Source organism: Hemitrygon akajei, chromosome 3 (genome assembly GCF_048418815.1).
Source record: "Hemitrygon akajei chromosome 3, sHemAka1.3, whole genome shotgun sequence".
Taxonomy (NCBI): Eukaryota; Metazoa; Chordata; class Chondrichthyes; order Myliobatiformes; family Dasyatidae; genus Hemitrygon; species Hemitrygon akajei.
The window spans coordinates 137,385,574-137,407,553 of NC_133126.1; the positions used below are offsets into that span (position 1 = coordinate 137,385,574).

Consider the following 21,980-nt stretch of genomic DNA (forward strand, 5'->3'; position numbering starts at 1 on the left):
ATTAAAATAATAATCAGAGAAACAGATGAAATATGATTCTTGATTATTATTCAGAAATATTTAATTGCAAGATAAACAAAACAGTATGCTTCAATGAATAAGCAACCAAGGTATTGTTATCTTTTATGATTTGCTATTCCTTGTTTGCAAATTAGGTTTCAGGTATAAAGAGTAATTCATGGCTTCTGCAGGAGAACTTTACAAGTTGAGAGGCCAGACAAGCGATTCTGAAGTTCTGCCCTATGAAGGAAGATAGATCCCAAATCAGAAAACTAAGAGAAAAATCCTAATGTGCTGAGGTAGTAAGAAAAAGTAAAACCCAGCGGACTTTGTGGCGGGGACGGTGAATAAGTCTGAAATTGCACACTTAGAGATTAAATTACCCTTGGGGAAATGATATAAACCACTGGTCGCTGGTAACTTTCTCCCCATCTCTTTACTCAATTCAAAATTGACTTTACTTTTGCAGAATTAAGAGCCAAGTACAATTTATCTATTGTGTGCAGCTCTGGCTACCTACCTACAGAAATGATATCAATAAGTTTGAAAGAGTGCAGGGAAAATGTATACAGCTGTTGCCACGACTCTGAGTTACAGGGAAAAAGGTTGAATAGGTTAGGACTTTATTCCCTGGAGTGAAGAAGAATAAGGGGTGTTTGTATAGGGGTAGACAAAATGATGAGGGGCAGGTAGGACGAATGTTTGAAAGTTTTTTGTGCCCTCTGATTGTGTGAGACTAGAACTAGAGATCATAGGTTTAAGGTGAAAGGCAAAATAGTTAAGGGGAATCTGAGGGGGATCTTCTTCACTGAGAGAGTGGTGCAAGTGTGGAACAAACTGCTAGCGGAAGTGATAGGTGCTGGTTCAATTATAACAATGAAAGGAGGTACGGATAGGTACTTGGATGAGAGGAGTATGGAGAACTATGGTCTAGTTCAGATAAATGGTACTAGGCCATAAACCAGGCCAGTATAGACTAAACAGGCTAAGTGGCCCATTTCTGTGCTGTAGTTGTCTATGACTCTATATGCTTCTGTGGGTTACTACTGCTAAGTCGACTCAGGCCAAAGTTAAGCCACAGGTAAACAGCATGGGTGCTGATATTCAAATGAATAAGAGGTTACATTGCTCATGTTTCTGTGGGCAAAGCCATACTCGGGCTGTTCAATATGCATTCAGAATATTCAAGTTTCAATGAAGGAGCTCAAATCCAAGAAAGTATACAGTGTGGATTTGGGAGATTCTCACCATTCCTGTTGGTTAACATATTACACAAGAACAGTATCAGTCCAGTGAAAAGCAAGTGAACTCCCTCAACCCAGATAATCCAACAAAGGCAAAAAAATCCTTCAATTACTGATCACCAATGCAACCCTCATGGACTTCCCAGATCTAGTTGCTTCCTATGGCTCAAATTTCAGAGGACACCAATGTTATTCTGAGAGCCACTTGTTTTCCCATCCAGAATATAGTGTGCAGGAGAATGATGGTAAAAAATACAAATAGTAGGCTTGTACAATAATATAACATTATGTTTCCTTTAATTTTCAGTCTGTTTCCTTAAAACTTAACTTGTACATGTCTTTTGAACATGAGATATACGATTATTTGTCTACATTATTATTGCTTAGCTGGTAAGAGGTTGTATTCATATTCTATGCAAGCATAAAGCCATCTCTCTCACGGTGATGAACTGGTGTGTCATGTCAGTGATGCACTGCCTGTCACTCCTTTTGTAGCAATGTTGACGGTGCTGCTGCTACTAATACTCTATTTTATCAGTTCCCTTTCAGGCCAGAATAGATTCTCTCTTAACTGCTGACTTCCTATCGGTTACAATGATATGGGGTATCAACTTGCTCGTTAAATTAATTCCTGAGTTTCATAACTAGAACCTGCATTTGCCCTCCCAACAACACCCGTAGTGATTTGGCATAGTTGCTGAAGTCTGACTTTATTTGTGGGTTAGATTGCCATTGCCTTGCTTCTTCGTCTTGCGTACAGTATATTGTTTGGCAAATTTGCCTGATATTCTCTGCCACTGAATAGCAAATAATATAGTCTTAATATTGACCAGAGTCAAATTATATAAGATTTAGATTCTCCTTCAACTCCCTTAATTAGATAAGAGTTCCTTTTAACTTCTTGGACAAGTCTGACAATGGAACCATATCCCCATGATATTATTAGGATAAGGTCAAGATGAGGGATCCATATCCTTCTCCCTCCTCATCCAGATCTCGAGAAGCAATTTGCATTTCATGTTCACACACCAGTTGCTTGGGAATCGCATACTCAGGAAACAGCACTAATTTAGTAATTGTTGAAACTCTCAATTCTTCCATCCACCTGATTAATGTGGTAATAGTCAACGCCCACTGTTAGTTCAGCAGTGAATTGCTGTACTTCTGATGTTCACGACATATTGACAACATCAGATGATGTCCACCCAGGATACAACTGATCCTATTTATTTTCCTGGTTTGTACTGCAGTGTAATCACAACTCTCAGACCTAGTAAGAGTAATTTCTGCAGTCTTGCTGATGTGCTGTGCAGGCTTTTCCTCTGGATTTTCTCTAGAGGTTGATAATCACTTTCTACTACAAAATTTCCTTCTATAGTGATATGTGCAGAACTTTTCTTTATTTCTGATGGTGAGAGTGCTTTGGATGCAAAGCTATCAACAAGCCAACTAGGTGTTACCTGCATTTAATAGAGGCTTCATCAGTATCAGTTGTCCTAAGGTTGTCATAGCCAGGGGTGGTAGTGGGCATAAGCTCCCACTACCTATAAAGTGCTCAAAATGGCATGCGTCTCTTAACAGCCTCTGACAACCAATTCCAAATCTTGGCCTTTAGGTATGGCTTAGCTCTACTAAGCCCAGCAGAACTGTTTCTACTGACAAGAGAAGGGGCAAAGGTGGACCACTGGCGCCTCAAAACCACTTGCTTCGAGCAGGTAGGGCTCGTCAGCCTTGTGTGGCAGCCCGCCTAAGAAAAGGAAACCTCTGATTTTAAACCTCCGCTGCCTTGCAGCTATACCCACCCATGGGAAAGGCTTCAAGAGTAAACCCCAAGGAAGAAATCTGGAGCTGGGGTCCTTGAGGCAATTTGATGTTGTACTTCACTCTAACAACGCCTGCGATGACACTGGTGCCAAGCTGTATTGGCACTTGCCCTTCCCTTGGACAACATCAGTGATGTGGAGAGGGGGAACCCGCTGCATGGGCTTCATAGCCAGTTCTTCAAATCTTCCCACCCGGGCTTGTGCATTGGAGAGGACACAGTCAACCAGAGGCACAAACCCATGATCCCCTGGGATCAACGACTGCCTACTACTGTATCATTTCACAGAACCTCAACATACATCAAATGATAGTTTATACTAGTATTTGTCATCTTCTTTCTTTAGTGCTCACACATGTATGGTAGGTTCTGACAAGTTAGGAACAAAAACATTTAGAGTTTGGATCAGCTGCAGTTCTTTCTTGTTCTTTGGTTAATTGGTCATTATAAATTATCCTGTGATAGCTTGGGGTTAAATAATTTGTTTGCTAGGCAGTGCAGCTTGTTGGGGCAGAAGAGCCTGTTCTGTGCTGTACTGTATCTCTAAATAAATAAATACATATTTCTGGGATGGATTTAACTCTGTTCTATCTCTTTCCTGAGCTTTCCTGTATTCACAGGACTGAGCTCAAACCAAATCTCTCTGTTCTTTATCTATCAACTCTTGGAGATGACAATTTTGGGCTGTCATCCATTCCATAGATTAGGATATTGTCTGTACACCTATGCTTCCTATATATTCTACAGTTTGTCTACTTTTGCTGAAACATGTACTGGCTTACCCCAAAACCAAATTTAGATGTTTAAAATGTGTATCATACAAATGACAATGTGCTATATAAAATCAACAATGGACTTTCTTCACACTTCACATTCCATTAACTGTTTTTGATATCACATTTGTTGCAAGCATTGTCCTCTGTCACCTGTAGTTTGATTTCTTCCAGAGTTAGGGAGTAGCCCCTCTTAATTCAAGTCTCTGGGTCTGGATGGATTATTCAACATCCATTCAGTTCTCCCTCTACAAATGAGTGCCCCAAAGTTTCAACTTGCTTCCCTTTCTGCTGTCTATTGGATTTCCTTTTTTGATCTTTCTTTTCAATGGCATTAGTACTTCATACAATGGGTATGTTCACCAGTTTCACTTGGAAGTTCACAGTAAAGTGAGATGCAAAGCACTCAAATGTTTCAACATGACAGTCTGGGTCCACTTAAATTAGGTCTATTCTGTTTCTTATTAGAGGCACATAAATAGCACATTGCCTTCATTCTTGGTGTTATCGCTTAATCTGCTGGTTCAGTTAGCAAATCGATACTTATCTTTTTCCAGGGAATAAATTTAGGGATAATCTGAGTGGCATACCATTACTTTGTGTTCCTGTATCCAGTATTAGCTTGAGATTGATGATGGTGCCTTTGCTCTACTGAGAACTTCATTTCTCTAGGAGCTGTCATATCCAGTCACCCTATGAAGATGAATTGGTCCAATATCCAATGTGTCCTCAAACTCTCAATCATCATCAATGGCAGAGGAATTCTGATTTGTTTCTTTACATTCATACTTTTATTCCACCTTTGGGCATTTCCATTCTACATTTATACCTCTGATTTCAGTATCTTTTCCCACTGATTAAGCTTACCATGTAATCTAGATCTGGATACTGGAGAGTTTACCTGTCAACTAATGACTACTGGCAGATGCTGGAGAGTTTTCTTACAGTCAGCTTTTCATTATTTTGTTTCTGCTATCTAACTGCATCAAACCTAATTCTGTTCCCAAAGGTTTGCTGAATGAATAGTTTGGGAATCTGTGTTTTAGTCAGTCTACTTGTGGCTTCCTGCATTCTCACTGTATCTACAGAGTTCACGAATTTCTCCTTCCCAATCAACGCTTTCTGCCCATCTCCCAGAAGAGGTTAGTCACCTAAACTTTCATCTATTTACTTGAATTTTCATTTACTCTCTGTGTTTCTAAGACTTGCAAAGGAAATTGTCGAACTTCTTGCCTGGCACCTGCCTCAGGCTTTGTAGCATGTTATCTATTAATCCAGAGGCAAAAGGAAGTGCTCTAAGATCTTGTCTGAACTTTTATTCTCTTGCTCTTTTACCTTAAACCATTGAAAATATCCAGTTTTATTCTCCCTTCCAGAAAACAATAGAGCTACAATCCTATTCATCATTGTGCCTTTATGAAAATTGTTGAATGACATGGTACCATACAATCACCACAGCTAGCTTTCACACTATCCATACATGTAATTATCCCAGGTTAGTGTTGCTTTCATTTGAAGTCACATTTAGAACATCATTCACATGGTAGAGAATTTCACTCCCCCAGAGCACTGCCATTGCATCATGTCTTGTTGTTCCCACCACTATTAATAAATTACCCTGTAAGATTCAAATCTGGCCCTTACTTCATGTTTCCCTTCAGAATACAGGCTGTATGCTGCCCAGAGATACAACACATATTTTCCAGAGATTGTGTTTGTTATTGTTTCCCACTCCACCAGATTTAAGAAAAGCTATCTGTATTTCCCTTCAACCAGCTGGTTCTTGAACTATCTGCACAACACTAATCACTACCTCAGCTATGACTACTTTGTATTATGAGGAACTTGGCTCTATTTTCTGCTTCTAATCCTGGTATTTTCTTACATAATTTATGTTTAATTTATGTTTCTTTCATCTGACTGTTGTGTGTCTATAATGCTGCTTCAAGTATGTTCTACACATACACAGACTTGTGCATATTGCAACAAAATCATCTTGACTATTTCAATCAAAATCTTTTATTTTTTAATAACACAAGCCAGGCTTGCGAATTTGATTGTGGTTGACATCTGTAAGATGGCTTTTCTGCTTACTACTGTTCGGGAGCAATTTATGTCCAAACTAATAGTTCTGGATTGTCTTAAAATTCCAACTTCAGAGGTTTCAATGGACCCACCACTACTGATCCTATGACAATGAGATTTTGCAGCCTCCAACCATACCCGCACTATGCCATCTACATCATCCCTCCTCCTCATCTCAAAGCCAAAACCCCATTATCTGAATTCAAGTAAGGTTATCATGGTCACCCTATAGTCTCTACAGTATGTGTAAACAATTTTGAAAATTCTTCTCCACAATGTTACTGGGCTCAGCTGGGATTTCCCTGACACAATGAGGCTATAGCATAGAGGACAGATTTTTGGCATGTCAGATCTGAATAGAACAAACCTATCAGCTCCATGCCCCTGTTCTCATCCCACAACCTGCAGATCATCATCTCTCAAGAACTAATTGAATTCCTTTTTGATGACATCTCAATCAAGTAACCTTGCAACCTTCTTTACTCTTGGCAGAGCAACCCCATCTTCTCTGATCCAGCTTTTTAAAATTGTCAAGTCTGATCACTCCATTTTTCTACCTTGATCTATTTGAAATCCAATAAAAATACATTAAGTGGATTAACCTAGGTAGTTATAAATGATGGGACACAAGTTACCATTTGGGCCTCACAATGATTTAATTCTCCTAATTATCCAAGCTGTTACCACTTTCGCTAATTCTAGTCCTTCTTGGCCCCTGCCGACTGTATCTAAAGCATCAATCTTGCTTGTATACACATCTTCACACCATCCATGTTATCACTGTACTTGTCAGTTCTTCCCAATTATGGTAGCTTAACTTTGTTTTGTCCAGCAAATGTATGAAATCTTCGGAATATGGCAACCAGTTCAACCCAATGCATTTATTCTGAAAAGTTGTCTGTATATATGACCATTCTGTTTAGTTAATGATCTAATCCAGGAAATAATATAGTTAAAAAATATAAAAATAAATACTTGTCTACATGTGTTGTAAATTATAACATAACATTCTAATTGTTGGGTGAGGAGCTGTGAAGAATAAGTCCATTAATATTTCAAATGTTTAAAATGTTTCTAACCTCCACAGTAAATAAAACATTTCATATAATCACAGATTAATGTTAACTTTGCCAACTATATTCTCAATGACAGATTTTCATTCATCTCGTACCTGTGAAAATCTACATGACTACTAATTTAGAGAATAACCTTTTCAATATTTAGGAGCTTATTTACAACATCTTACATTTACACCGTCTTTTATGTTGCAGAACAAGGTGTTTCACAGGAACATTCTCAAAAACAATGAATGTAGTGGCAGATGACAAAATATAAGGGCAAATGACTGAACAACTGCTGGACAACATTGGTTTTAAGAACTGTACTGAAAGAGGAATTGAAAAGCAGAGAGTGATCCAGTTTTCTGTTTACGTTTCTCATTCATATATTATTATATTCTTCCAAAGCTAAATAATGAAGGTACAATGAACATGATAATTAAACATATGCAACAAAACTGCGCCTTGAATTTCAACAACCAAATATCTGCTCTGGTTGACTCTATAGGGTTTCCATTATCTTTATATGAAATGTAGACTTCTCATATGAGGTCAGATCTTCAAAGAAATGCAAAACATCGTGGTATGCTGAGGAAAGTGTTCATGTGATTTTTGGTAAACTTATTTAGCTTACCTAATGCTACAATTATTTTACTGTAAAGGCAGAGCTAGTTTACATAAAAAGCAAAGTTGATTTACAACTTGTCTGATTATAAATAATCATAAAATATTTAACAGTGAGGATTTTCAGTAAAGTTGTGAGGAAAAGCAATTTCAGTTGATAACATGAACTAATGGCACACTAAAAGTATGAAATAATTATAGTAGGCCAATAGCAATTTTGAACAAGAGATGGTTATCCTAGGATTGCTCAGGTATTGAACCAAGAACCAACTGCAACATAGCCTTGATTGTCCAGCCCTTGAAGATAAGTTGAACAATTGTTGATCTATCTTATTTAGTCCTGGAGGTTCACAAATGGCTATTCTTTAGTTGTTATCCTGATGTTTTTTGCCGTGCGATTTATCGAAGATTTCATTCTATCGGCAGCATAGACAGTAATGGAAATGGCCATTTAAGATCTATGGAGTTTATTTTCACCTTGGATGATTATGTAATTTTGGTGATATTAATTCAATCACCCATTCCTTAAATGAACTGAAGCTCTGCAGTACGAAATCAGAGATGCAAGGTAAAATAGTTGGGTATGCCTGATTTATGGCATTCTACATGTTCTCTCCTAAAACCCCTCTATCTACCTGCCTTCAAGATATATTAATCAGAATTATGGTCAACCACCATCACTTTTCCTTGTGTGACTCAAGTTTTGTTTGTGTATACCCAGGACAAGCTCTTAGATAAACAACAGAAAATCTTCAGATGCTGGAAATCCAAGCAACACACACAAAATCCCGGAGGAACTCAGCAGGCCAGGCAGCATCTAGGAAAAGAGTACAGTCGACGATTCAGGCCAAAACCCTTTGGCTCTTAGATAGTTTGTACTAAGTAGTATTTACTATTGCATGAATGCCAAAACACAACAGGAGAAGCAACATATGTGGAAAAAGGAGAAAGATCATGTTTCAGGTCAAATGGTGTTCAGCAGAGAGGCATGAAGTTAATTGAACTGAATTACTTTAAGTCCCAGATTACTTAAACTCTTAGCCTGTATCTAGCATCAGGTTCACAAACAAACCAATGTTGTTATAAGCCATCTATAGAGCTCCTCTTGAAGTACAGTATATGTTTACCTAGTATTATATTTTTGCTTCCAATGAAGGGCCATTGATCTGGAATATTACTTGATAATTCTGCAACAGATGACCTGTCAAGTTCATGCATTTTCTGTTTTTACTTCAGATGTCCAACATCTGCAGAATTTTATTTACAGTAACTTTTGCTGCTATTCGGCAAGTTACCATTGTTGCTACACAACTCAGAGGGTTATCTTCACAAGTGATTATCAACAAGGTCTTTGAAATACACTCTAATTGGTATGTCACAAATTATTATACTCTGGGGCAAGGAAACTAAAAGTGAGTGAACCATTCCCTAATAAAAATCTGAAATCCAAAGATGTTAAAATCTTGATTAAAATATTGATTGGGTGGCTCCTGCCATTCACTGAGGCATTCTCAATAGCTTTCAATGTCATGTCAATGCACAATGATATGTATATGGTCTTGTCATTTTGCATGGGATGGAATTCTAGCTCTGAAGCAGTCCTTTGGGCATTAAATTGTCTTTACTCCAATTTTGGAGGCTTCTGAAAATCTAATGAGACTAATGCAAGACCTACAAACTCTGCCACCAGAACAGCAGAAGAATGCACCAGGGAGCAGGTGGATAGGTCCTGTCAAAGCGTTTCCTACATGAGGGAACTGAGCCCAAGGGTTTCCATCAGTTGGTGGAACGTCCAACTATTTCAAAAAGGATTTTAAGAACACTTTTGGCTATTTTCCTTGGCAAACAGCCATGACAGAATTTAGCTCAGAGTATGCACCTGGGAAAGTGAGGACATTTTTAATTGATGGAGGCCACATTGGAGAATGACGTTCCACATTCCATCTCATTTTTTTCTTTGTCAATGGGTGTTGAGGTCCCTGCGCTTCGATTGGAGATGGCACTTCGTAGGGAGCGTGTCCTTTATGTGTCGGTCGGGATGGGCAAAAGACAGTGCGATCTGGCGAGCACCTTCCTGCACCACTGCAGCAGCGCAGCACATGCAGACTAACAGCGGGTCAGGCAGCAGCTATGCAAGGAAAGGGCCCGTCCAAGTTTTAAATCTCGACTTTCTTCTGGACTGGGCGGAGGCTAGTGGTGACACCTCCCGTGCAAGCAGCACCGAGGCCCCTCTGAGCTTATTACAGTCAGGGAAAACAGTACAGAAGATCGCAGATGCAGTTCTTAACCTAAAGCACGGGTGAGCCATGTGGAACAGCCTCCTCTATATAGTTTGAGACAATAATGCACAAGCCCAAGGCTGTTATTTATAACGCAGCTGACGGCAATGAACACCGCGGGAGACAGAAGGAGCCGGGGCAGGGGGTGGAATTCGAAATATCACCGAATCTTTAATCATCCACACGCATTCAACATTAAATGAACTACTTCCCAGGTCATATTCATTACCCTGTCGCTTTTGGAATAGCCAATAGGCAGATTTTTCATCGGTTTGCGTGTTGCCGTGGCTCACCGTTTGTCTCAGAAATTCAGGTTGCCTTTTCTCGTCTTTTTTTCCCATTCAAGACATTAAATTGCATCTTCCCTAGAACGGACGCGCGCCATCTATCTCACAGTGGAAGGTCATCAATAATTATAAACCGAATCAACAAAACAGAAACCTTCACTGCAATAACCCCCGAGAGTAATACATTCGTGAAACTGTCCAATGTTTAAACTTTAACCAAAATATCCCATTGTTAAATCCGAAGGAATGGCAACTCGGAAAGCAGCGGACCTTCGTCTCATTAATTGCTTACTGTTGTAAATGGAGTCCCGTGACCCAGTGGGACTCTGCACAGATTCTCTCTCTTTCACGTACCAGCGAAGTTTAATAGCCCATGTGATGAATTCCGCCTTGTTTCTGATTTACGATCACTTCGTAAATCTTCAGCAGAAAAATGGGAAACTTAAAGGAAAAATTCAGTCGACCGTCAGATTGTTTTTATATAACGCCCCCAATCTGGCGCGTTTAAAGCGAAGTGAAATAAAACTTTGAAACATAAAACCAAATGGTCCATTGTATTTCGACCATTAAACCCGCATTGTATGACTGCGCTCTCTTAGGTGGGATTTATGCACCTATGTTTCGTCTGTACAGTTTTCAAAGGTCGTGCATAAATCATGCATCAATAAAATGACTGAAGCAGCTGCTATGCCAGGTTTTGTGGTCATCCTGATGCTGTCCATTGTAACCGTAATGGTGTGCAAGTTCAACTCACCCTCTCGCTGTTAAACTTCATATCTGCCACCTCACTACGCCAATCATATATTTATGCAAATCGAAGTAGTATCGCATTAATGTTATTAAGCAGAACTGTCTTGAAGTTCAAAGACAACCACTGAAGTAAAATATACATTAAGCAAATTGTGGAAAATTGCATCGTGGCAGCAATTCATTCATTCAGATGCGCGTGCGCATACACAAGGAGAAATAAGACTGTAGGATAATTATCTTCCTTTAAAAACGGCTAGCTTTGAACATAAAAATAATCTGTGGGCAAGAGAGCTGAATTTTTGATACAGTCCGTCGTTTCCAAAAGCTAAACTCCTGTTCTCCCTAACACGGCACTTATTGTATAGTAGGGTTCTGGCGCAAGAATGTCCTCAAGGTTCCTGGAGGGGCGCTGAAGTCAACCCAGACCACACCGAAGTGCCAGATTTTGTTAATTCACGTCAAATTGAGATGGTTCAATGAATATTACGCGTACAAGTGTATGTCATGCACATTATCACCAGGTCCTGTCGTCCTTTACTTGCTTTCCTTTTGAGCAAGTGATTGAAAACTAATGCAGCGCGAAGCCTATTAGTCAAGCTGGCTCACTGTCCTTCCTTTCCAAGGCGCAAAAGAAAGCTGAAGGGTTCGGAGTAATTTAAGACAATCCTTGCCACTTTCAACTCCTATTCTGGCATTTTCTACACGGAAGTGCGCAGTTCAATACCTGTGGGTCGTGGCGGCGCTAGATCCGTACACCCGATTATGCTAAATTCCCCAATATTTCCCATGTACACGCGTTATTTCTCACTCACACTTTCCATATCCCACTGCAGCTTAAGGTGCCCCGCTGAAGCAAATATTCGCGTCTACCTGTAGCACCCTGATAACCAAAGTTAGAGATGCGCAGAGCTGGGGGGCTCGGGAAATGCGCCAATTAACCCATACATTCCTCTTTTTCACAATGACAGTGACGCCGTCCTCAGCGTTTAGTATTATTTATGCAACCTATACAACTTCAAGTATCCACCTTGCAATTCTCAGCATACACAGATTTAAACTCTGACAAGTCTCTACACGCTGTTCACTGTTTTGCCCATTGGGTGTCCGGTATAGTGTTAAGGGCTTGGGGGGAAACTAATGTGACTGTAACATATGTGACAAAAAAAAACGCTCTCGTCAAATCAGTCTCACAGGTATTTTAACAGCCCGAGAAAATAATCAATATCCGACGAAGAGATTCATTGTCCCAAATCACGGGCGCAAGATCCGCTGCCACGTTTTGTACTCAGCGCAGCAACAATCTCACAAGCGCCTGATGGTTTTATTTTTGCACACATTTTAATCGCAACCAACGTTTTGTTTATTTACTCTCCAAATACCCCGATGTTCTACTTATTGGAAGAGGAACGCGGCTTGCGAAGAGGCTGGTGCATTTTAAGTTGCTGTGCGGGTGAGAGCTCATCTCGTCCCGGGAAACCGGCGAGCACCCTGTGTCAATGTACAACCACCTGAAATGCGCTTATGTTCATAATCCCCTTCTGTGCAAGAGTTCACGGGAAGAGACTGATTAGTCCATCATGCCAGATTGTAACATACAATAACGCGCATTACGTAAGTTTGAACATTTCCGGGTAGCAAACCTTGTAATAAAATATCACCCATAGAGTTTCATAGCGGGGACTTAGCAACCCTACAATTAAACTAAAGTATGTCTACCAAGTCGTCTCGGATATTATCGCTACTGCTATCGTCAGTGTTTTTTTTATATAAATTAACAGCAAATCAATATTTGCAAGGTGACGGTGCACTCTTTCGTGCCGAGTTGTCTTGGCTATACCAGCACGACCGAGGGTCTTGCCCGGTGCCCGCTGACCGGGAGTGTTACTAACCCACCTCTGGTTGCAAGGACGCTGCAAAGCCAGGCGGTCACCAAAATAAACGAGCTTTTCTGGGCGCACGATATTCTCAGCTCCATGACCGTCACTCGTTGATACTTTTTCCCCCTTTTCTTCAAGATCCTTATCTGACGCTGAATCGATATGGAGACGGACGCTGGTTTAAGGTTATCACCAAGAACTCAGCGCTGGCCGATGTTAAAAACCAGCCAGTACCCGCTGTATTAAAGGCAGAGCGAAGCACAGCACAGCGCAGCCCGGGACCACGGCGACGTCACGGAGAAGAGAGCTGGAGGTTCATGCATATTCATTGGTAGCATCAAGTTCCAAACTCCTGTCACTCCTAGTCAATAGGGCAGTCGGTGTCTCCTAATTTACTGCACTCCCCAAGCCCCTTGCAGCTTTACTTCTACATCCTAACCTGTTCTCTGGTACTTCCTTCGCCTTCAAGTCTATAATAACTCCGAATCAACCCTGCATTAATCTTCTGTTCCTTGTCACACAGACTATTTCCTGTACAGATATAAGTTTGAAGTTGGAGAGCGTTGGGACCCAGCTTTGTTAATCTAGGCTGTATCCCCGACGCTAAATATTAATCTGTTCTAACCGAGAAATTGTAATTATAATGCTCCCGAGAAGAGTATTTATTTTTGACAACGAAGGGAAGTTGATGTTTCCAAAGACTAGGCTACAGCAATTTACATTTTCACAGAGCCCCTTGCCGAGTACATCATTGGAAGGACTTCAGAAGAACGCAAAGTGCTAACAAAATAGCTCCAGACCAATGAAGTTTTAGGAGTGACTAAGAGTCCCAGCGGGTTCTAGATTACTTTCATTCATTCAGGGGCTTTCAAAGTTCTTATCATTCTTGCGGAGATGGTGAGCCACCATCTTGAACCATTATTGCCCGTGAGTTGCCGACCAGTGCATTCACGGATTTGTCAGCAATGAAGAATCGACATTGTATTTGCAAGTCAGGTTGGTGCATTATTTGGAGAGGAACACGCGGATGATGCTGTTTCCAAATGCCTGGTCCGCTTATCATTTTCAGCAATCGTGATTTGAGGAAGAAGTCTCGATTGCCTGCTACACTTCATCGTATCAGCTCTACAACTGTAAATATGATGTCCGACAGATGAGGCGAATGAATGGTTAAGGAAGGCGGGTGATTACCCCGTTTGGTGTTGGAGTAGTACTTATTTAGACAAACGGGACAGTAGTATTTCACACACACATTCTTGACTCGTCTGTGGCTTTGAGAATTAAATGATGTATCATTTGCTGCAGAATATCCTGCCTCTGTCTTGATCTTGCAGCTAAAATATTTACATCTGATTCAATTAACCTTCTGGTCAGAGGTGATACCACTCCCAGTGAACAACCTCCTTCCCACCACGCTCTTAATGTTGTATCATTTATCTAATGGAAAAGCTAATGGATGGTAGTTAATCTCTCTTGTTGATGATGGCCAATCGACTTGTGTGATACTACTGTTATTTGTTACTAACCAGTTCCAACCTGAATCTTGTTCTAATCTTGTTGCATATGGGCAAGGTGAGTTTTACATTTTAAATTTTGAAAATTCATTTAAATTTTGAAAAATCTACTGAAGTCTATTTAGTTTAGCTGAACAAATGAGGATGAAGCAGTAGGTATAGTATACATTCTTCTCAGAACATTTGATTAAAACCCCACATAAATGTTCAGAATACAAAATTAAAGCACAGAGCTTTGGGGCTAATGTATGCCATGGAATGAAAATTGGTTGATCACTAGAAAACAAAGAAAAGGAATAAATATGTTGAGATGGGAGTCTGTAATTAATGGGTTTTGGTGCTTTGGCCTTGGCTATTCACAATTTTAATCAATGATTTGAGAGAAGGAACCGGTTTGCAGTTGAGATGATGAATTGAAACAAGGATACAAAGAGGCTTCAAGGACACTTAGATTGACAAGGTGGGCATACACACACAAATACAGTAATAATGTCAATAAACATACAATGAGGAAGAACAAAGATGCAGTACATTATCTACATGTCATTAGATTGAGAAGTATTTCATACAAAGATACAAAGTGTTCTTGTACAATAATCTCAGAAAGCAAACAATATGGTATAATAAATAGTTAATAGATAAATGGTGCGATGATCTTCATAAGAAGAGGATTTAAATAGAGGAACACTGGTGCCTTGCTACAGTTATTAGGACCTTTGTGAGACCATATTGTCTTATTATTTAAGCCTTCTTACTTAAAATATACCTAACAGGAGTACAACAATCATTCACCAGACTGATTTTGGGATAGCACTGCTGTAGGATGAGGGAATAACTTGACTAGTGACAATAACTCTGCTGGGTGAGCTCAATGGGCCAAGCAACATAAGTGGGGGAGGCGGGGTGTCAGAAAATGTTGATGTTTTGGATCAAATGGGGCATCAAGACTTAGATGACTAAGTTTGATATCACTGGTATTTAGAACGAGTGATCTAATTGCAACATACAAAGTTATGACAGAGCCAGACAGACCAGATGCGGGAAGAATATTTCCCTTGGCTGAGGTGTTTGGAACAATGGTTCACAGTCTCAACAGGAGATGTATGTCTGGGATGAGAAAGCATTTCTTTACTCAAAGGTGGGATACCTACAATTCTGTATTGCAGACAGCTGTGGAGACTGTCACTGAATATATATTAGAATGAGCTGAATATATTTCCATATGCAAAAGGCAACGGAGGATATAGGAAGGAAGTGTAAATATGACATTGAGATAGATGATCACCACAAATATATTGAATAGTGGAAAAGTCTCAGAGGACCAAAAAGCACACTCTTATTTTCTCAGTTCAATAACCTGAAGAATGGCAAATTAAAATGCACACTATGCAACCACCAGCTCCACTTCTGGCATTATGTTGGTGACAATATTACCGTTGAAGCTGAAGACGGTTGGGTTAAGATAGTCCTGAAGAAATCCTGCACCAATTCCTATGTGGATGACGTGATTCCAGCTGATGACTTCTCCATTTGATACCCATTACATTTGTGCTGCTTGATTCCACATTCACTCAAAATGTTGCCTTGTTGTCAAACACTGGTGAGGTCATTCTTGGCTCATCACTGGAATTCAGCTCTTCAGTCTGTATTTCACCAAGTGTGTCCAGAGCTGAGCGATAGAACCCAAACCTAGCAACTGTAAACATTTCATTTTTGTTAATGAGGTGACAATTGGTACCACTCTGATGATGAGGACAATCTAATGGATGCTAATTCGCCAGATTTGATTTGTTCTGGTCTGTGTGAAAAGCTCTTAAGTGGGCAGTTTTCTACTTTGTCAGAAATATAAGATTGTTTCAGTTGTACTAAAACAGTTGGATACAAAGCAAACAACAACACACACAAAATGCTGGTGGAACACAGCAGGCCAGGCAGCATCTATAAGGAGAAGCACTGTCGACGTTTCAGGCTGCAACCCTTCGTCAGGATACAAAGCAACGCATGCAAAATGCTGGAGGAACATGTTTACTAAAGGGAGAAATTGATATCTATGCGATCAGATTGGAGACTACCCAGACAGAATATTAGGTGTTGCTTCTACACCTTGAGGATAGCCTATTCTTGACAAAAGAGGAGGTCATGTATTGACACATCAATTCAGGAATGGGAATTGGAATGAAAATGGTTGCCCACTAAGATGTCTCACTTATGGTGGATGATGCGGAGGTGCTCAATGAAGCAGTGAAAACTGATTGAAAATACATGAAGGAAAACAATTTTTTTAAGATGATTTAAGATGTAGCCAGAAGTAGTTTGTAGTTGCTACTTACAGTATATTGATTTAGTTGTAATGCATAGAGACTAACAGTTGAAAGGCAGGGGCCTGGGGAAATTTGTTGAACAGAGAGACCTGGAGGTACAAATATATAGTTCTCTGAAAATGGGAACACAGGAAAATGGTAAGGAAGATATTTGTCACATTTGCCTTCATTGGCCTAAGCATTGAGTACAAGAGTTGGGAAGTTATGTTGCAATTGTACAAATCAATAATTAAACCAATCTTTTAAAAGCCAGTTCTTTTATTGTGAATATTAAAATCTTTAATAATGATTTAGAATTAATTCAGAATTTTGACAGGCAGCGAGAATGGAGGATCAATCTTCCCAGAATATTGGATTTTGCAGATTGTCCTTAATGTAACACCATAAGGATGCCTGCACCCTGGAGCCTTCTGAAAGAAAATCTTGTTTAAAGGCAGACAACCAGTGAGTATCTAAACAACCAATGGAAGATCTGCAACATTACATTTTTCCACATTTTTAAAATTCTGACATTATTGCCTCAGAATTAAGTTGCATGGCAATGATTTTCTGGAGTTGTGTATTTCAATATCTATATAACCTAGTATGAATCATGTTTTTAATTATGTTGAGATGAAATTGCACCAATCATTACATTGGTCTGGGCACTTCTGGTTAAAATACACACAAGCTCTTCTGGCCTTTTCCTAATATTGGAAATGCATCTAATAGTGTTAATGTACAACACATAAACAGGAAGTTACAAAAGAAAAGCAGATTCCATTGTGTTACCTGGCTCAGACTGGGACAGTTCCCAAGCTCAAATATCCAAAAAAAATGTTCAGATCCTCCAAGGTGCACTCACCATGCTCAAGCTAACAGATTTTGGAGAATATAAGAAAGAGGAAACGCATGTGTGCTTGTGTCTTAATGTCTGCTAGTATGGCAATGAAGAACAATATTTATAATGCTAACAGAAGCCACCTAAATTATCTAATAACACCATGATTTTTTTTCTGGTATTGCCCATTGTGTATGGGCTCTCTCCAAGAGCATGAAACCTTGGTGCTGTCTCTGTGGCGTGCCTAGTGAGTTTCTCTCTCTCACCCTCTCTCTTCTCTCTCTCTCTCTCTCTCTCTCTCTCTCTCTCTCTCTCTCTCTCTCTCTCTCTCTCTCTCTCTCATATCATACTAAAATCACATCTTACTTGATTGCTGCTATCTTCATCATATTTTGGATTAGACCTGATTTTACATTGATAAAACAATTAACAATTTATTAGGGTACCAAAAAAAGTAAAGTACAATTTCTAGGCAAGTGCAATTATGAAGCACTTGTCTCTTCTTGTTCAGTTTCCTTGCACTATGAGCATAATTTAACCCTTTTGTCTCATGACTGGATCAATTTGCAAAAAGACATACTGTAGGCAAGACAGGTTGTCCTAGAATGGAATTTTAAGACTTGTCTATTTTCCCAAAAGATTTTCTCACAAGTGAATGCACATCTTTAAACCCAACATGCAGCACCTCTTGCATGTTAGCACAAAATTAATGTCTGTTCTACCATCTCTGCTTGTCTCATTTGATCAAGTTACGGTCATTAATTAAAATCGACAGTTCTTTTGACCATTAATTCATTGTATTCTCTTTCCTTGTACAATTTCCCATGAAATTATAGGCTCTGCTTGGGAAACTGCTTGCTTTTCTACAGAAGGCATTCAGTAGAGAAGCAAGCAAATTCCTCTACTAAAGGAATTTCAGAATACACATTTTAATAAATGTCATCAATGTAGATATATGTGTGAATAAGATGGAGGTTTTCTAAAGTCTGCTTCAAACACTGGTCTATCTGTCCGTTGTGTTGTAAGAGCTTCTGTAAAGTATATTTTAAACATTTGTCAGATTTCAGACTGCTGGCTTCTGTTGCAAATTTTGAACATGTTTTCACCATCTGTATGGAGAGCAAAGTAGCAATCCCAAGTTGTTGGCAATGACTAATAACTTCTCATTGTCACAACAGTGATATTATAATACTACATCTGCTTTATCTTCTCTGAAATATAATTTCATTAATAAATGATTATATAGAGACTGCAAACATCAATGAGCAAGACATCAGTCATCCATCAGTAGCCATGCACATGGATTTCATTTGCATGTATAATACTGAGAAAATAATTCTGATTTAGGATCCAAGTGGAAAAAATGAACATTAAGTGATCCCTGTAGGGGAGATTGGGAACATCTGGCTAGATGCCAACACGTCACTGTTATGGGATACAAGCTACAAATAATCTCAGTGGCAAGTGTCTGGATTGCTAATAGCAATATTACATTTTCAGTGTTGTTCTTTGCATTATCAAGTTAATTTTAAATGTTGCATCAAAAAATTATCAAGCTATTATGTTTTTGAAACTGCAGTCAAGCTAAGTATTTTGTACGGAATCACGTCGAGATGCAAATTCATCCTTTATTTAACTTTTTTAAAAGCTGTTCTACCAATTAGATTGGACCTAAGTGAAACTATCTCCAAAGTATAGTTTTAATTTCCTTAACTTAAATTAGGATATACTTAATGGTGCACCTGACTGATTCTGGGTTAACGATTTTGTCCTGTAAAGAAACACTTTGAGTGGACTAGATTTGGATTTCCAAGTGATGCATGCAATGAACTACGGAATGGGAAACCTAGAATCAACGGCTGGCCTCCTGTTTGCTGTTTCTCTAATATTAGGATCTTAGAAACATAGAAACATAGAAAATAGGTGCAGGAGTAGGCCATTCGGCCCTTTGAGCCTGCACCGCCATTCAGTATGATCATGGCTGATCATCCGACTCTGAACCCAGTACCTGCTTTCTCTCCATACCCCCTGATCCCTTTAGCCACAAGGGCCATATCTAACTTCCTCTTAAATATAGCCAATGAACCGGCCTCAACTGTTTCCTGTGGCAGAGAATTCCACAGATTCACCACTCTCTGTGTGAAGAAGTTTTTCCTCATCTCGGTCCTAAAAGGCTTCCCCTTTATCCTTAAACTGTGACCCTTCATTCTGGACTTCCTCAACATCGGAAACAATCTTCCTGCATCTAGCCTGTCCAATCCCTTTAGAATTTTATACGTTTCAATAAGATCCCTCCTCAGTCTTCAAAATGTCAGTGAGTATAAGCCTAGTCGATCCAGTCTTTCTTCATATGAAAGTCCTGCCATCCCAGGAATCAATCTGGTGAACCTTCTTTGTACTCCCTCTATGGCAAGAATGTCCTTCCTCAGATTAGGAGACCAAAACTGCACACAATATTGTAGGTGCGGTCTCACCAAGGCCTTATACAACTGCAGTAGAACCTCCCTGCTCCTGTACTCAAATCCTTTTGCTATGAATGCCAACATACCATTTGCCTTTTTCACCGCTTGCCGTACCTGCATGCCCACCTTCAATGACTGGTGTACAATGACACCCAGGTCTCGTTGCATCTCCCCTTTTCCTAATCGGCCACCGTTCAGATAATGATCTGTTTTCCTGTTCTTGCAACCAAAGTGGATAACCTCACATTTATCCACATTAAATTGCATCTGCCATGAATTTGCCCACTCACCTAACCTATCCAAGTCACCCTGCATCCTCTTAGCATCCTCCTCACAGCTAACACCACCGCCCAGCTTCGTGTCATCCGCAAACTTGGAGATGCTGCATTTAAATCCCTCGTCTAAATCATTAATATATATTGTAAACAACTGGGGTCCCAGCACTGAGCCTTGTGGTACCCCACTAGTCACTGCCTGCCATTCTGAAAAGGTCCCGTTTACTCCCACTCTTTGCTTCCTGTCTGCCAACCAATTCTCTATCCACATCAATACCATACCCCCAATATTGTGTGCTTTAAGTTTGCACACTAATCTCCTGTGTGGGACCTTGTCAAAAGCCTTTTGAAAATCTAAATATACCACATCCACTGGCTCTCCCCTATCCACTCTACTAGTTATATCTTCAAAAAATTCTATAAGATTCGTCAGACATGATTTTCCTTTCACAAATCCATGCTGACTTTGTCCGATGATTTCACCTCTTTCCAAATGTGCTGTTATCACATCTTTGATGTTATCCCCACCACTGATGTCAGACTAACAGGTCTATAATTCCCAGGTTTCTCTCTCCCTCCTTTTTTAAAAAGTGGGGTTACATTAGCCACCCTCCAATCCTCAGGAACTAATCCAGAATCTAAGGAGTTTTGAAAAATTATCACTAATGCATCCACTATTTCTTGGGCTACTTCCTTAAGCACTCCCTTGTCAGCCACGGGTACACTACCTTCCCTGATTTATTCTTTTGCCAAACTGGGATGAACAATTATTGTAGTTCATCCATGCGATCTTTAAATGCTTGCCATTGCATATCCACCGTCAACCCTTGAAGTATAATTTGCCAGTCTATCTTAGCTAATTCACGTCTCATACCTTCAAAGTTACCCTTCTTTAAGTTCAGAACCTTTGTTTCTGAATTAAATATGTCACCCTCCATCTTAATGAAGAATTCCACCATATTATGGTCACTCTTACCCAAGGGGCCTCGCACGACAAAATTGCTAACTAACCCTTCCTCATTGCTCAATACCCAATCTAGAATGGCCTGCTCTCTAGTTGGTTCCTCGACATGTTGGTTCAGAAAACCATCCCGCATACATTCCAAGAAATCCTCTTCCTTAGCACCCTTACCAAACTAGTTCACCCAATCTAAATATAGATTGAAGTCACCCATTATAACTACTGTTCCTTTATTGCACGCATTTCTAATTTCCTGTTTAATGCCATCCTTAACCTCATTACTACTGTTAGGTGGCCTGTACACAACTCCCACCAGCATTTTCTGCCCCTTAGTGTTATGCAGCTCTACCCATATTGATTCCACATCCTCCAGGCTAATGTCCTTCCTTTCTATTGCATTAATCTCCTCTCTAACCAGCAATGCTACCCCACCTCCTTTTCTTTCCTGTCTATCCCTCCTGAATATTGAATATCCCTGGATGTTGAGCTCCCATCCTTGGTCACCCTGGAGCCATGTCTCTGTGATCCCAACTATAGCATATTCATTAATAACTATCTGCACATTCAATTCATCCACCTTGTTACAAATGCTCCTTGCATTGACACACAAAGCCTTCAGGCTTGTTTTTACAACACTCTTAGCCCTTATACAATTATGTTGAAAAGTGGCTCTTTTTGCTTTTTTCCCCTGGATTTGTCTGCCACTTTTACTTTTCACCTTACTACTTTTTGCTTCTACCCTCATTTTACACCCCTCTGTCTCTCTGCACTTGTTCCCATCCCCCTGCCACATTAGTTTAAAGCCTCCTGAACAGCAGTAGCAAACAC

General features: G+C 39.8%; 1 protein-coding gene across 1 annotated transcript in view; it reads right to left on the reverse strand.

The window, feature by feature from the left end:
- Window positions 1-13,175, reverse strand: part of clstn2a (calsyntenin 2a) — a 550,354-nt gene extending 537,179 nt beyond the window's left edge. The window contains exon 1 of the mRNA XM_073040910.1: window positions 12,816-13,175. Within this exon, the coding sequence (XP_072897011.1) occupies window positions 12,816-12,897 (82 nt within the window). The 5' untranslated portion in view covers window positions 12,898-13,175. The remainder of the gene's footprint in view (window positions 1-12,815) is intronic.
- Window positions 13,176-21,980: the final 8,805 nt, after the last annotated feature.